Consider the following 17,873-nt stretch of genomic DNA (forward strand, 5'->3'; position numbering starts at 1 on the left):
TTCCTATCTGCCTGTCTATCTAGATGTCTATCCGTCTATCTCTCTGTCTCAGTGAAGGCTTTTCGGCTTTGTTCCCCGGCACCATCGTGTAGAGTTAACATATCGACTCAACGTATAACAAACCAGACGAAAAGAAAGTGGACACAAACTGCTGTGGTCAAGCAAAGAGAACAGTCCAAAAGGTTTGATAGCTGAAGTTTGAGAAGACTCATCTAAAATAAGAGCTATATTCTAGGTATCGTTAGGTGTACTAGACCTAGACGTAGCCACAGGGGAGGCTTCTGAGGGCCTGGTAGGACACAAACGAATGGGGATTCAGCTCAGGTCGCCAGGTGTGTAACAGAAAAAGTGGCCCCTTGCTGCAAGTTGCCCACAGAAGCACTTCTGTTAGCTGTATCACAGCAGTTAAGAACATATTCTAACATAACAAGGATGGATGGGGTTAATAGTTAAGTTCAAGTTGTAGTTCTGGTGTTTGTTAACAACAATACAACCCTCATCAGCACCTGGTTTTACTGTGGAAACAACAGAAAGAATCAGAAAAACAGCTACTAGCCAAACAGCTAACATGCTTGTTTACTAGCTAGCTTGAAGCCATACGCTAGCTTACTAACTTGATTGTTTTATCAATCAAGTTAGTAAACTAGCTTGAAGCCATATGCTAGCTTACTAACTTGATTGTTTAATGAATTTGGTTAAAGTTTATCTTTATGCCTCATGTAACAGCGGACATGTACAAAAGTTTTAGCCTTTCCCACTACCAACAGTAATACAGCATTCTGATGAGTGTTTTTAGCTGGCGACGTACATAGCCAGCAGGCTAGCTGACTCTATGTCACTGTAAATGATTTTTGCCACTCAATGATCTTTCAAGTATCACTCAAGGTTGAGTGAACGATTCTGGGAGAATGCTAATGCAACTGCTAATGTTAGCGAGGGTGCCAATCAGCAACAACACTGTCCATAAGATAAAGAAGAGCTGCATTCGAATAAAATTATGGTATGCATATATTAAGCTCAGACTTTAGCTCAAATTTCAAGAGCTGCATCGCACACTAACATTTTCAAAAATAGCTGCACCTTTGGTTTGTTTGTGGTTTTGTTCCATCGGCTCTTTTCTGGCTCCTAAACACGATGCTGAAATGTGGAAACCTCAGAATCATTCACTATTTTTCAGCAGGGGGACACGGTGGCATTGATTTTTGTAGTCTGTTGCCATAGCAACAGCTTTGTCATGACATAAACCAACTGAATGCTAAGCCCATTAGTGTACATTACTCAGCTTCTCACCTGGAAAATATGGACACACAAGTTGAATTTAAAGGCAGTTGTTATTTAGAAAGGACGTTTTTCTGCTTACTGTTAGCCACGTATGCTATCTCAGATAGCGGCTGTTTCAACTGTGCTAAAATGGAAAAGAACTTAACACCAAGCTAAAAATCACTGCTCCACTGACCTCTTCTGTTCGATGTTCAAGTGAGCACACCTGACAGTGATGTCACAGTGCACTGACCACACCCCGAGTACACTGCTACATCACTGCGACAAACCAGTCAGTTCCCACTGGTGTTAAGTAATGCATTCATTTTATCCTGAAAATGTTCAAAAGAGAGTTTTGTGTGGGCGAGTGCAAATATGTGTGGGTAATTTAATTATGTGTTATGTATTTTTCATATCCTATTGTTTATTTGCCTCTGTCAGTATTGAGCCACATCTGTGTCATCTCTTTGTCTTTCTTTCTGTCTCACGATTATCTCCATGTCTCTCCACCTCCCAATCTGTCTCTTCACCTATCTCTATTGCACTCCCACACACACACACACACACACACACACTGTTTCTCTTGATATTTTTCAGTTATTTCATCCAACACTACTTTATCTTCATGCCTTATCACTAAGCAAGGTCACTACATTTGTCTTCATGAGCTACCCTCTCTGTGTGGGTGTGTGTGTGTGTGTGTGGGCGTGTGTGAGGCATACGGTCACTCACACTCACACACACACACGCAGACACACTTATCCATGCCCTCTGGACCCTGCACTCAACTATCAGTCCCCTTAATTCTCTTCCCCTCATCTCTCCTCTATCTCCCCCCTTCTTCCCCTCACTCTTGTTTCTCCTCGTCTTTCTCTCTTACATCTCACCCATTTCTAATCTCTTCTGACTCCGGGCTTTTCTCTTTTTTTTCAGTCATTCTTTTTTTCACTATAAACAATGTATATTGCTTGCGAGTGCAGGTATGATGGATTTTCAAAACCGATTTGATATCTAGTTAAGGGGCATATCGATCGCGAGGCCCCTGAAAATTGTACATGTGCGTCGTGCTGTTTAGCCTGCGATGTGGGTAACATAAATAGTCTGCCAATAGGTCACACTCTCTGCTGTTTGGCTTTTGTTTCTTTAGTGAAGGGATGTAATGAATTTCTTAGTATTGAGATAAAGTGGATTAATGGACGAGGTGTGTGTGTGCGTGTGTGTGTGTGGAGGGGTAAAGGAATATAGTTGCAAAGTAGAAGTCTAAGTTTATTTTCTCATAGAACATGTTAGGTGAGTGACACTTGGAGCCCTTCCAAGACTTGGATGGACATGAAACTCGAAACATCTAAGGCTTAGAGCTCCCAACTTTCGACATTTTTAGAACTCTCAGAACCAATGGAAGTTTGTCTTCTACTCTCCTCTTCTTATTCCTACTGTTTAAAAGCAGACTAAAAACAAATCCAGTAAGAATACTCCAGACCAGAAGCTGGTCTACGGTTGAATTACTGGCACAAAGGATGATTAAGAATTAAAACACCGACCGTCAGCCACAAGGTCGACTTGTTTCCTGACATCTCACTCCCTACCTAGTAAAGGCATTAAATGTCCTAAAAATAGCAATGGTAATAACTAATAAATAATAAAGTGCATCCCCGTGTACATAAAAACTTCAAGAGAGGAGCTATCTATGATTGCTGACAGCGATCTCCTCCATGCCGACATCAGCTGAGGCTCATGGGTGTCACAGTGTTTAGAGCCATCTGCTAACCAGACAGGGAGAGGTGAACTAATTTAAGTGATTTCAGAGACAGTAAAGCTGTCTCTTCCTCAGCAGCCAAACGTTGAACATCGTTTCGAGTTGTTTAGCAGAGAATTTCACGTGTTAAAAAAGCGTAATGGAAACACAGGTGCAACTTATGTACAATAAATGAATGATAACAGACACTTTGTGGCTGCGTGATTTATCTTAATTTTGATTCTGAACTTCTTGAATCTTGTTTATCAGCAGGAGAAAAATGTAGCGTTCATTCTCGTACCTCACAAACTTTGACATGACACGCTAAACAGACATATGCGAAGCAGACTTTGTACAAAAAGACGAAGTCATTAACAAACTGCGTCATTAAATGAATCAATAAATATACACTTTTCCTTGATTGTCATAATTGATCATTTTCGAAATTAAATTTCATGCTTTAGAGATGCATGCGAAAGCAGAACCGTCGCATAAAGTTGCAGAGCGGAGCCTCATCCGAGACACTCCACTCGCAGACATTGGCACACTGGCTGGAATGGCAGTGGATCGTCTCCAGCAGCCCTATGGCATCGTTAAATTATGAAGGAGACCCCCGTGTCACTGTGCTGAGGGATACGGAGGATAAAAACAAAACTCAATTAAAATGGGAATTTACAATGAGAATAAATACTCCTGCAAACTGCATCGTCTTCCACTCGGCAGCTCTATGTGTAAGCATACGGTCTGCGTGAGAGAGTGAGGGGTTTCTAAGTGGTGTCAGGAGGGCTTTGAGCTGTGAACATGGAGCGTTTATGTGTGTTGATTACACACCGAGTGCGGGATCTGCTTATCAGTGTACAAACCTTTTTGTGCGTCGCTGTTTCAAGGTGTGCCTGCATGTCTGCGCTGCTTGTGTGTGTGTGTGTGTGTTTGGCCAGACAGTGGTTCTTGTCTGCAGCTCAAACTCGAGACTCGATACTCCCCAAAGGTCCAACTGTTGATCTGGTCACAGCAGCTATTTTTCGCCCACTCGTCTTCCTCCTCCACCTCCTCCTCCTCCCTCAATCTTCCTCATGCTCTTTCAACTTCAAACATTCAGGATGAGGGGGATTTCTCTCACCACACATACTGAGTGCACATACATATATTCCTTTTTCATCTGCCTCCTGCCTCCTTGTGCCTTCCCAACCAAGTTTCCGCTCTGTCGAAAACTCTCCCAAATTCGAATGTGCTTTATTGGCACGATTGGGGCGAAACCTGTGTTGCTGAAGCAAAGTGCATCAGTTACAGACCAATATTTCATAATTCCGTCTCCATCTCCCTCCCAGCTTCTACATCTCTTCATCTCTGTCTTTTGGCTGAACTTGAATCTGCATTTCACCTCTTCCTCCTACTCCCCTCTCCGTCCACTTTTCTTCCCTTCCAACTGTCTTTCTCCTTTCTTGCCTTGTTCTTCTCTCTTTCTTCTCCTCTCCCTCACCCCTCCTTCTCTCATCACTCAACACTCTCATTTTGTTCTACATTTTCGGCATTTAGCTGACACTCGCAGCCAAAGAGACTCCATCTCTTCTTCCTCCTCTCCCTCTCTCTCTCCCACACATGTCGCCTCCATCCTCCCATCTGTTTCTGAATATTCTCTCCAGCTCCCTAATTATCCGTCCTTTCCGACAGCTGATCTGGGTTCAGTGACCGCGGGCTTCCCTTGATCATACCGTTCCCACTGATCTGAGAGTGTCAATTGATCCTGGATCAGTGCGCCAACTATGAAACACTTGATAAACACACACCTCTGTCTGTTTTATCCACCTCCCCCTCCTTCCTTTCACCTCTTTCTCCCTCTCAATCCACTCGCCTCTCTTGCTCTACCTTCAGACAGAATTAAAAAATAATCATATAGAGGCGACATCCCAAATGCATGCAAAATCCATGGAAGGAGGCAAACAGAGCGAGATGAACCAAACTTTGCCCAAGGTGGTGCAAATTGAAGGAAGGAGGCATTAGTTCCAGTTGAAACTTGAGAGAGAAATGTTCCCAACGGTGTATCAGCTTCAAGCAACATGCCAATGAAATCCTGCCATGTAGTATTTACAGCAGCGAAAAATGTCCATTGGGGATTTCTGGCAAATAACACTGACCGATGACACATCCTAAGAGCTAGATTACCTAGAGAAGACACTGCTCATGCTGGCTGCTCAGCCTGTTGCAAAAGGATTAGAAAGAAAGCACAACAGAGGAAATGCATAATGCTGAAGCGCAGCTTAGTTTCTCATCTTTCCTCACCTTTATAGTAAAAAGAAGTCAAGGAAGCAATTATCATAATGGCTGCCACTATCAGCCTGCTGCTTTCAGCTGCTTTGCGTTGTCTGCGTGCCATCACATTAACTTGGCTGCTCATTTTTCAAGTCAAAGGATCAGACTAATGCAAAGCGGGAATTATTTGCACACCTGATGTCTCTTGATGTCCCGCGGTGCTTTGATTTGATTTGATTTGCACATTTTTCAAGTTCTTTGTATTTTTATAAACAATGTCCTCAAGTGGTGCAACCTTGCAGGTACAAGAGGCTAGTTTAAAGGAAATGTTAGACGTTTGCTTTGTTGTCGAGAGTTGGGTGAGAAGATCGATACCACTCTCAAATTTGCCCATTATGTTTGAAGCTGGAGCCAGGAGACGGTTGTCTTGGCTTACAATAATGACTGGAAACAGGAGCAAACAGCTGCCGTGGCTCTGTCCACACGCGACAAAAAGCAGTTTTCCTCCACAAACAAGACTGCAAGCAACATGCAAGAATTGGTATTTTTGTGATTCGGTGCCCCTACAGTTTCTCAGTACAAGTTCACTTCTACACCTCTATCGTAAATATGGACAGCTGTGCACGTGCAGTTGCAAAAAAACTAGTGAACTGACAACTCTGCTAACACAGCCAGACTTCAAGCACGTGCAACACAAGACATAAGCCAGGTAATATACATAATCTAACAGCAAAAAGGCGACTGCCAGCCTTTTCTTTCACGAAGCTCCTGCCAACAGGTAGAAGCCAGTCCGAGATTTACTGTTGTCTCTCGGCTTTTGCTCACTCACTCTCTTTTTTTTTTCTTCTTTGCTTCGTCCATCAATGTTCTCTTCAGTCTCTTTGGCTCTTTTCATGATGTCCGTAAACGCTGCTGAGCCTTGTTCTGTTGCCCGCTCGCCCATTCCAGCGCCGCTCCCAGCCAGCGTTCCCTGCTGGGTCATCACAACCCGAAATCCACCTTCTCTTCCCAGCAGTCCGTGGTAGCAGTGAGAACACAAACACTCCCTGCTGCTCCGAGCTCGGACTCCAGTCTGGGAAGAGTCAGCCAGCTGCACGGCTAACTGAGCTAACTAACTAATGGCAGCTACAGCTAGCAGCAGTTAGCGGTCACTTTAGGAACAAGCAAAGCTAACTGTGTATCAGGAAATTCCATAAAGGGTGTCAAATTCTGAGACTGAGCAGCCAGTTTCGCCAAAATCCGCTATGTAGTTGGTGTTGGGTGACGTAGTGCCGTGAAGTGTGACGCACTTCTTGCATGACATCGCATCCAGCAACCTGAGTGACATAATGGCAGAGTGGGAAGGAAAGAGGCACCGTTCTCCCTGTTTGAAGTCTGTGTACCATAAAATGATTCTGAAGCTGCTTTTCAAGGTAAAAAAGCTGCATAATGTTGCTTTAATGTGTTAATTTGTGAGATTCAGTAGTGCTGCTTTATGCTAAGCTAAGATAACCAGCTGCTGGCTGTAGTTCGTTTTTGGTGTACAAAGATGAGAGCGGTATCAATCTTTTGATCTAACTCTCAGCAAGAAAGAAAATAAGTGTATCTCCCAAAGTGTCAGTTCCTTTAACGGTGCAGTCAGGGATTCTGCAGACAGATAACTGATGGTTGAGTCTTGTTCTCAGGTCGTCCGATAGCGATGTTTGGGCTTTCCCAGACCTCAAATATTTTTCTCTTACTGCACCTTTGAAAGGGTGGGACTTTGGTCTCAGCTAGAAACAGTAACCCACAAATTCCACCAGAATGGCTGCATCATGTTCCGGCTGCAATGTGGCCACTGGTGCTGATCTAAGCCATTCCAGACAGTTCCTGTGATTCCAGCAGAAGCACCTCAGCGTGCTTCAGAAGCTTCCCAGAAGCGGCACTCCGCTCTGCTCGGTGGAGGATACGCGCCTCATCTATTTTTAACTGAGGCCCCATCAAGCTGCACCGAGCAGATTGAGCCAGGCAGGAAGTCAGAGAGAGAGAGTCTAGTTTCAAAATTAAACGCTCTGTCCGGACTCCTGGACGTAAAGCCTATCAACAATAAACACAAAACAGACTAAAAAAAACCCCAAAAACATTTAACTACATGCCTACTTACCCAGGCAGAAGCACAAATATCAGGGAAAAGTGGCTAAATCAACAAAATCTGAGCAAGTCAACAAGGTCGGGCAGGCAAAACGCTCTGCACTTCTGAAACGCTCTCAGTGGGGTATGAAACCCTGCAGAGGAATAAAAAAAAAAAAAGTAGTCGCAGCCAGAGCGCCACACAGCCGTGCCCCATGGAAGCTCCGGCTAAGAATTAAAACTGCAGGAGAACTAAAGCAAAAATGCACACCTGTTCTTGTGATGTGTTTGCTCGCAGGTAAACATCAGACGAAAGACAAGAGACCCACCCAATCACTGATCTCTTGCAGTCTTATACGAATCATTGTTTGCTGAAAATCATTGAATTAAAAATAAAAAGATTGTGACAGATTGTGTTCTGACTGTCTCCTCCTTCCTCCAAAAAAAAAATATATATATATAGTATGGAGCCATAACAGTTACTAATAAAGTACCAGTGTTTGCATGCCTGTACTATTATATGCTTGGTTTATTGATTTTTATTTATCTTTCTATGGGTGAGAGACAAAAGGCCAATTTCTGAATCACACAGGGGATGTTTTTCATATATTTACTTCATTAACCTCAAAAATAAATTGGATTTTTAACTTCTTTGTATTTGCGTCCCTTTCTTCTCCCCGCGCTTGTCTTCCATTACGCATGATTATTTTAAGGACACACGGAAAAATATAGAGTTCAGATGAAACAAAGAGAAAATGCAGAAAAAGCCTTCTTTCAAGTGCTCGATTTCAAACGTCTCTCCTGCAGTCTCTCGGTCCTGTGATGGTTGTTGTTAATACATTCTCCAGAGAGCCTTCCAAGACACCAAGAAAACTTTGACTGATGCGATGTGGATCAATAGTTTTTCAGAAAATGTCAAAAAACATTTCACGCTCTGCATTTGGAGTACCGTCTCGCAGTGTTTTCAGCAGTCATTGTCAGTTTGTCTCGTTCTCTGAGAGTCTGAGTGGGGATCTTATCATCAATTTCAATATTTTTTGTGCCTGTTTCACTTAGGGCTGCTTAACGCTGTGCTTAGTGTGGTTTTAATGAAATGATTTACAAGTTACAGTCATTTTCACCACATTCGAAGTCTGCCTACTCAGTATACTCCCACTAGGCGAGCGCGTCCCCGTCCACCGTGGTTTGTAAATCACCAGAGATCCATTACCTTGTTAAATTGTACAGAGGCAGATAGCCTGTCTGATGTCGGCTGATATGCTTTTATTGAAAGGAAGGAAACCACACATGACAAATAAATAATATTACAGGCAGGCTAGAAAGAAATATACAGATTTGTTTTCCTGGAGAGGGAATATGTTTGCAAAACCTCAGATTCTGAGTATTTGCAGAGCATGTCTACTTTTATAGTCTGCACACTTTGTAAAATGAGCATTTTAGGGTACATTTCACTGAGGAAAACATGCATGCCCGGTCTCTTGACATTTTATTGAATGAACACAACTTTAGATCTACTGTAAAGAATAAGATCTTTGTGCATAACGGATGAGAAATAAGCAAAGTGCTACGTGGTGGGGACACAGCTTGAAAAATGATGGAGTTTCACGTTGGACTCGGGGAGTCCAGGTGTTAAGGTGGGCAGATGCATTTGCCTTCCATGCTGGATAACCTTGGTTTAGTTCTTGAATCTAAAATTTTTCTGATCCCCCCCGAAGATTTTATTTTTTAATCAGGAGCAACCAACCAAAACAAATATCCTCATTCATCCTTATTTCTCCGGTGGAAAGTTAATCGTTAGCTTACAAGTGAATGTACGCCGTCCAATTTGTGCTACTGTCTCATAATCTTTCACAGCGGAGGAAAGTCATTTTTATGTTATTTTGTCGACGTCATATAAGATGCATTTCAGAGTTTGTGCTCATTTTCTGAAATTGTTTTGTGATGGCGGGAGCATTTGTCCTCACATGTGGAGGGAAAGTAGAGCCCACCTCTGTCTTTCTGCAGAGTTTTCCAAGATGTAGGTAAATTACGTTAGCGCTAACATTTTTCATTACTCAGAAATGAAAAACACAGGAGAAACAAATGGATCCAAAGCATCCAGAAGGATGCAGGCTCACATTTTAAGTTTGGGTTTAATATACCAGGACCATTAGTTGATACCTAAGTGGCTCATAAATTACAGAACACAATAAAACACAGCTTTGTCTTCCGCAGAGCAGAAAAGTCTCTTTAACTAAAAAAAAACTGCAGCACAACAGCACGTAAAATACAAAACCGATATGGTAACAGGATGCAACTGGAGTGTGAAACACAGCACACCAGAAAATATGAATCCAATATTTAAAGCATAAAATAGTCGTAAGTATAAAGAAGTAAAATTTTCCTGGCAGTATGCAGAAGTCACTCAGCTTTGTCTGTGGTGTCCCAACTATTTTGCCGGTTGTAACTATTCCAGCATCTCACCCCTCAGTCTGCAGCTCAGGTGACTGAACCCATGATGTCAAGTGGGATGTTTGCACACTCTGAGTTTTGTAAACCATTTTTAAGTCTTACTGACTCACTCTGACACTGTTGAGTCTCCTCAGAAGAAACTCAGACAGTCTTCATAGGTGCACTGAATTAATATTAGTCAGAGGCAAACTGCTTTGGTTGAGAGTACGGCTAAAAGCCTGATATGTAAATGTAATGTCCTCATTTGTTTCCCTTTCTTTGTCTTGATTTCTGTGTTCCGGCTTCTCCGCCTGTCTTTATCTACCTCACGTCCATCCCCTTGTCTCAATGTCTCTCTATTTCGCTCGCCGTCTCCCGGTAGTCTCGCATTAACGTAGGAACCCATCTGTTTTCATGCTTTCCTAGCTGTCTAATCTCTTCTATTAGCAGCACTGGGTCTTTTTTCCTCCCCTCATCCATCCACCCATCCACTCCCACACACTCCCTCCAGGGTATCTCCGGTTCCTTAAAAGGGTCTTAAAATAAATTATCGAGAATTAAGGCCTTAAAACGTATTAAAATATCCTGCATTGGCTACAGCTATCAGATCATTTGTTTTCACCATGGAGTGACAGGTTCCTTTGCTCGAAATGTTCACGCTCAGATTAATGCAGGACAGGATTAGCTGTACATTTTTTTTTTGTCATTGTATCTGCTTTAATAAACACAACTGGGCTTTGTGTCCCTTAACAATTAATTTCCTGTTTTGCGTTATCTTTATCTGGGCAGTTGTAGCTGCAGAACTCTCATTAGCTCTGCTCCACTGGAACCAGGCTGGTTTTCTCAGTTCGTCCCTTTGTTTTTTTTAAGCGTAGTGTTTATATCACTTCCACGTAGCTTTTAAAAAGTCTCTTAAATGTTCCCTCCTCTGTGTCTCCGTCTCTTTGTATGGCCTCTCATCTGTACAAAGCAGGGTCGAATTAAACTGGTATCAATGGCTTTCCACGCCTGAATAGCGATAAAAGTCGTCTCGAGCTTTCGATATACCGCAGAGGACTGGATTGAATTGATGTGACCCTGCGATTATGCAACATCAACATCAACATTTCATATATCACAGCTTTGGCTTTGATTTCTCATCGTTTTCCACATTATTTATGAACAAGAATATTGTTATAAATTAAATCCAAGGTCTCTGCCCCTCTATGCACCGCATCCCTTCTCTCCACAATGTAATATCTACCACTCTGTCTCCAAACTCTCCATCCATCCCTCCATTTCTCCTCCTCTCCTCTATCCACTACTCTCCTCTCTCTCTCCAGTCTTTCTGCCGTCTGGATTTGCCATCTCTGATCTTGCCGCGGTACAGTTTCTACCCAGCAGTGTGGCGGCCGTCACTGCGAGAAGTTGTCACTCATCATTTTCTTCCTCTTCGTCTATCTCTCATCACGCTGTTTGTCCATCCCTCGCTCCCCCTGCTCCCTCCACCCATCCTTTTTTTGTCAACTCTCAACTCTCAGAAGCCCGGTGCATGCTGTGCAGCGTTGGAGCGCGGTGGCGAGGAGTCCTGATTTTCTCTCCTTTCCAGTCTCGTCTCTTCAATCAACTCTCTTACTTCTTTCCCTTCCAATCCCTGCTGTTGTATTTCCGTCTTTTTCTCCTCACTCTCATCCCTCCGTCTCTTGCCGTATCAGCTCTGTCTGCACTTTGCTGCTCAGGCCAACTGCATTTATGACTTGCTACTCCATCTTGCTCCATCATTTCCAAAGTGGATCATTAAGGGATTTTCAGGCATTCTTTTTCCTCCACCCAGCTTCGCTTTTTAGGTCCCAGCAGTCTTTTATTTTGCTTTCTGAATCTGTCTGTGTGTCCTTCGCATTTCCCTTTTTGGCGGGACAATTACAAAAAAGCACCAAGCAAGAATTATTTAGACGGTCATGTGTGGGAGATGGCAAAGCTCCATGTCAACCCAAAGGAGCAGAGCGTTTTCAAAAATTACTTTTTATGACAAGTAAACAAATCACATTAAAGCAGCTTTGGAACCGGATCTCTTATAATCTCAACAATATTTGTGTGACTTTGACAAAGGAAACTGCTGTTCACATCCTGTGTCCTCAACCAAAAGTCAAAATTGGTTTCTTTTAACCATGACTGTGATCTTTCTCTCAGCATAAGGCTGCACCAATCAATATTTTTCTGTTAACAATAAATTAATCGACTATGTGTGATGTGAAACGAGCCACGTTCATGGAGAACTAGCCCCCAACTTTGCAGCTGATGTAATAAACAAACCGAACCCCTGACAATGTCTGCAAATAGTTGGTGAAGCTACTGGAGCATTTAGCAGCTTCAGACTCGTCTATTTTTCCTAAGGAGTTGGTGGAGACCAAAATGGAGCTAAAAGGAAAGTGAACCATGCAGTTGCCTGCTGGACAGAAACACGATTTCAAGTGAACGCTAATGTTGCTCCTGAGGATGAGGAAGTATTGGCCAGACCCATTTTCTTTGATGATAAAATGTCAGTTTTTGTGTTTAAAGCCAGTACTCCTTCTTATGCCTATGAGGATTCCTTAATTTTACCCTTAACCTTGAGTCATTTTTGAGCCTAAATTTAACCTGGTGTTACACATGTTTGGAACACTCTTTTGCGTTCTCAAAGGCACTGAAAAGTAATGTTTTTATGCCTATATGGGTTCGTGCTTGGAAAATGCACAAATGAGGCAAAGACTTACTTTGTTTACTTTGGAGGACTCGTTTTTTTCTGTCCCATTTCTTTCATAAACCGATGCAAGCAGCGTGTAAGGATGACTGTGGACATCATGACACGGCCCATCTTGAGACTATTTTCTTTGTTGTATCATATCAACTCTTTAGAGTCTCATCCCTCCTGCTAGTCTTCTCCACAAGAATGTTGCCTCCACTTTACAGCTTTTCTCCTCCTTCCTCTCTTTCTGTCCCTTGTCATCAGGTTTAATCTTTCCTCCACTACATACCGCCATCTTTCTATATTCTCTCTCCTCAAAAGGCAAGATCGTCATGTCTCCCCCTCTTGTTTCTCTCTCCATCTGCTGCACTTTGAACAGAAGACATGGTTGAAGGGTTGAATTCTGAGCTCCCATCATCCTCCTCTCCCCTCCCTGTCTTTCAACTCTCTGTCTCCCAAAGTACAGCATCTGCTGCTCATGTTGGACCACTGCAGTGGGGAGTTTCTGCTCCATCTCACTACCCCCTCCTCCTCCTCCTCCTCCTCCTCCTCCTCCTCCTCCTCCAATACTCTTCTCAATTCCCTCCAAAGTAGCGGTAGGCCTTTAAGTGTTCTATCATTGCAGCGAAGGGCCTCACTTTCTATCTCTCGCCTCTCCACTGTTGTTGAAGCTCCATCTGGAGTAAAGACTTGCTGATCTTTCCATTTGTCCTTCCCCACCTCCCTCCCTCATCCTCTCTCGCCACTATCTGTTGTCTGTTGCAAAAATGTTGGCCCTTTGCGATGAAAACTTCTCAGCCCATATCCGTCCCTACTCTCGCCATTCTTAACTCCATCTCTCTATCACTTCACTTCTGCTGTTAAGTGTTGTTTCAGTGCACGAGGGAGTCTTTCTGTCTCTCTCAGCACCCTTGTGTCTAGTTCTCCAGCTCTCCCATCCCTCCCTCCATCTGCACCAGACTCTCCTCGTTTCACTCCCAAGTAGTCAAGTCTGTTGTGTGATGTTGGACCATTAAAAAGAGACAGACTAGAAAAAGTTGGAGCTAGCATTTTAGCTCTTTAAAAGTTTCTTTCAAATCATCTGACTTTAACTATCATTTTTGCTGCATTTATTTCATCATGTCAAATAAAGAAGAAAATGTATTTTTATTGCAATTATAGCCTGGTAATGTCAATGTCTTTATACTCAAACCAGCTGCTGTGCATGCTCCTTTTCACTCTTCACAATGTTTTGAACCATGGGCTTGAGCCAACACAGTCAAAAGCAATCATTAGCACCAAAGCTCCATGTTTATAACGTCAGTGTTTATTTACAGTGTCATTTTTTTTTCCCACCACCGCCGTCCCTCTCACCTAGTTTTTCTTTTCAAAATATGAGGTCTGTTGTGTGATGTTGGAGCAGCGCGCAGAGGAGTGGGAAGTCTCTCTTTTCAAAATATTATTAAGCCGGCCAGGCTTACCAGGCAGTTATGCCGTCAAGTTACACAAAATGGATTATTAAAAAGCTGAGGCAGTTTTTCTTTAAAAAGTCGCTGTTTGAATTGGACACATTGATGCACTTTAGCCCATCAGACTCTGAGGTTTATTTTTGTCCTCTGCTTTCATTTGTTGCATTTATTGAACACTTTTGGCACCATACAATATTATAATAACATGTTGTTTGCTATCTCAGTTCTCTGATGTCTTTGTTTGGGGCTTTTTCTCTTGAACAAAGCTTCTGACCCAGTGTGTACAAAGTAATTATTAGTGCCCTGTTCAGCAAAGATGTAATAGCAAACGTCTTATTGCAGCTCTGTCTCAGTCTCTTGGACGCAGTCCTATGGAACTAATCTGCATTATGATGATTTTTTTCATCAAATTAAGCACTTTTTACATTTAGTTACTGCATATTTGGGCAGATCGAATAACTGTCCAATCTCAAAAGTGTAAATGCATCCAAAAAGCATTCAAGACACACTGAATTACAGTTCCTCAGGATACATTCTAGCCAGATGTTGAAAATATTTAAATCCAAGATGCAAATTTAATCTTTACTCCTCCCAGGTGGAACTACGTCAGTGAGCAGTCTGTGGAAGAGGCCTCTACACGGTCTCTCCCCCCATGGTAACAGCAGCCTAAGTGACACTGAAAAAAGCCACCATACCTGTCAGTGAAGGAGAGAAATGTGGCTCCAGTGATTTCAACACATATGATGACACAGAAGGCGCACCAAGGTGTTGTAGCAATTATCTGATCCCTGATTGGTTCTACCACTCAATGACCTGTGTAGGTGAGAGAGCACTAACCTACACGAACATGAGGGAGGGGTGTGAACGAAAGCCCTAGAAGAATATGTAACATTTGTCTCTCCTATAATGAATAAACACTATTCATTCACATGTTTGGGGGCCCCTGATTTGATTTGCATGTAGTCTGGAAAAACCAAACTGGACTGTAGTCAGATTGGTGATCTGGCCTACAGGGATGCATTTATAAATATAAACACTGTGGATCTTATACAGATATGCAACGTTTGAAATGATATGTAAATTGTGTCATAATGAACTTAATTTAAAAAGATGTGCAAACACTTTTACTGGCAAGGCAAAAGGTTCACTCGACATATTTCATTACAGACCTATCACTCCTGGAAATGGAAGGTTTAGAGGTCATGATTTATCTACTCAAAGCAGTACGTTAAACTTAAGGAAAGATCGTGGCCTTGATTAAGCTATTGGAAAAAGCAATCACTGACTTGGAGCACATGAAGCCCTGACTTTTTAAATATTTGACCAAAACTACAATCAAAGAGCAACGACCCATGAGGAAACTCCAACGATCGACCAGCCAGTGGTGTAACTTCATCACCCAGTAAGTCAGGGACAGACTTTGGCGTTTATGAGGCTGACCCCACTTTGCAGAGGTCCAGCCCAAAAAAAAAGTCTCTTCACGCACCCAGCTCCCCAACCCTGCACATCTCATCTTCTTTCTGGACTGGAAAAAACATAACCAGCGAACATAATCGAGACAGAATTTATGTTCCCATCATTTGGCAAAGTAGGTTAGTCGTACTTGAAGATACTGACATGTTCATAGTTTCTCTTGTTCCAGTTCTCCATGCCTCTCTCCATCCCTCCCTCTCACCTCTTTTCTCTCCAAAGTACAGGGTCTGCTGTGCAGTGTTGGACCATTGCAGGGAGGAGTTGTCACTCTCAGCCACCCGGCAGGTCAGTGTCACCGTGCCCCCGACGGACACCGTCTCATCTGAGGTCACCGGCTGCAAGGGGTCTTCATCTAGGTAGCAGGAGAGAGAGGTGGAGAAAAACCATAAGACAGAGCGATAGAGAGGTGACAGAGACAAGTCAGACAGACACTGCTCTCATATGAAAATACAAGCAAAAATAGTAGCACACACCAACACACAAATCAGATAAACTCACAAAATGCATTACTCGCCTCGCTCTCTCTCTTTCTCTCTATCTCCCCCTGCCCATCTCTTTCTCCGCTTGTCAGATTATCTATATATCTCTATCTGTCTTTCTGAAAGCAAAGACACAATGCACGCACGCACGCGGACATGCTGTCAGAGGGACAAAAAAAGCAGACAAATGGCTATCTGGTTGTATGTCTGCGAGGCCAATGTAAGAGCGATGAGTCAGTAGCAGCCCTGGCACCCAGAGACTGCACGACCTGAGGGACCAGCCAAGATGAAGAGACCTCGGCAGACAGTGGCTCACGACAGGTCAAAGCAACAACAAGAGCACTGTCTTATACCTCTAATGGCTTTCTAACCCTCTTTTGTCAATATCTGTGTCAGTTTTTAACACCATGCATATGTATCGGGCTTGTACAGAACAAGCTCAAACGGGACAGGCATTATGGAAATGAGCAGGTCAGAGGGAAAGAGAAAGAGAATACAAATGACCCAGCATAATGAAGGGATTCCAAAGGCTGGAGCTGGAGCTGGAACACCACAGAAACCACTGAACGGTGAACTGTCTGGGTGTGTAACAGTATTCAAATTGGCTCAAATTATGGTATTTAACAGCACCCCCTTGATAACGGGTGATGGTGCAGGCTAATTCCGCTCTTTGCATTCAGTGAGGGTGGCAGACGATTACGTGAGTCAGAACAAGAGATGTGTACTAAAACACGCAGGCCATCGTTAGAGTAAGTAATACTGAACATGCCCACTACGGTGCGTTCTGACACGCTAAGTTGCCGCGGCCCTGAGCGCATCCGGGCATGCTTTGAGCTCCCCTCCCTTCCTGCTTGGTTCAAAACGTGCCAGACCTCACTGAACCTAATCTCAAGCAAAACAAAAAAATAAGGCATAATTGACGACAAGACCAAGCCAACAGAGGGAACATCTCATAAGAAGATATGCCTCAAAGCGGTCTCCTCACTCCTGAAAATATGGCGTGTATAAATAGTTTAATTGGAACCAAATTGTGAAGCGGGAGACAGGTTTATATTCGGTGTGGAGCGTTATCGCATCCTTGCACTGGCGGTGGAATTGATTTTTTTTTTTCTGCAGGAAGAACATCTGCTTAAGTGTGCTTCGGCGGAACTCCCATCAAGACATGAAGCGGGGAGGGGGACGCAAGCAAAGAGAGGATGCAACAGAGGAGGCGAGTAAACTAACTGCATGTAGGATCAAAAACGCATTTGCAGTACATGAGCTGAGAGCAGTAGGTAGCAAGTATGGGAATTATTTTTTAAATTTTAAAGCTGGTCCAGTTCAGCATCTCAGAAAACAAAAGTTTTTGAAAAGGAACAAAAAAAAAAAAGCACAGTTTGCCTCTGGGCTAAGAGGATGCAGAGTCATAACAGGTCTTAAAGGTAAAGCCGCTGTTCGCCAGCATTCACACGACAGTCAGAGACTTCCAGAGCCCTTCGTGTCAGAGTAAGTCGCTCCTTTGCTCTCTGTGGTGTTTTACTGCAGCCCTGACCTTGTGGTTCGTTTATCTAAGCACCATGATGGCTGAGGGCTAAATGTGTGGTCAAGTGCACCACGGATTAGTGTCTCCTTTAATAGCATCTTGGGCTAATTCTTGCGGCTGATCGCAAGAGCTCCTCTACTTGGCATGAACACTTTGGGTAAATTGGCTGTCCCAGCGCATCACTCATCAAGCCAACCACAATGAGCTCCGACAAGTTAGCCAAACTTGTGTCTTATCTTTGGCGGCTGCAGAGAGCTGGCATTTCTGACCGAGAACAACCTGTGTCCGAGGCTCAGAGTGACACTCGCGCTGGTAAAACGCTTTCAGTGGTCAATTAGCGGCTCGTCAGCGATGAACAGAATTTGAGGAGATATCTGCTTTTTAACTGAACACATTTTTACAGAATCTGGAATTTTGCCTTTGCCAAGGTCAAGCCACGCTCAATTCATTTAACTGCAATTTTCCCCTTCTTTTTAAATGTCTT

The 17,873-nt window shown here is 43.2% G+C and overlaps 1 protein-coding gene across 1 annotated transcript in view; it reads right to left on the bottom strand.

Annotated features, from left to right (window-relative positions):
- The window catches only part of cadm3 (cell adhesion molecule 3), a 47,131-nt gene extending 30,446 nt beyond the window's left edge, over positions 1-16,685 (bottom strand). The window contains exons 1-2 of the mRNA XM_041949019.1: positions 16,628-16,685; positions 15,591-15,740 (exon numbers count right to left, since the gene is read on the bottom strand). Of these exons, the coding sequence (XP_041804953.1) occupies positions 15,591-15,740; positions 16,628-16,685 (208 nt within the window). The remainder of the gene's footprint in view (positions 1-15,590; positions 15,741-16,627) is intronic.
- Between the last annotated feature and the right edge of the window lie 1,188 nt (positions 16,686-17,873).

The sequence above is a fragment of the Chelmon rostratus genome, chromosome 12, assembly GCF_017976325.1.
Source record: "Chelmon rostratus isolate fCheRos1 chromosome 12, fCheRos1.pri, whole genome shotgun sequence".
Lineage (NCBI taxonomy): Eukaryota > Metazoa > Chordata > Actinopteri > Chaetodontiformes > Chaetodontidae > Chelmon > Chelmon rostratus.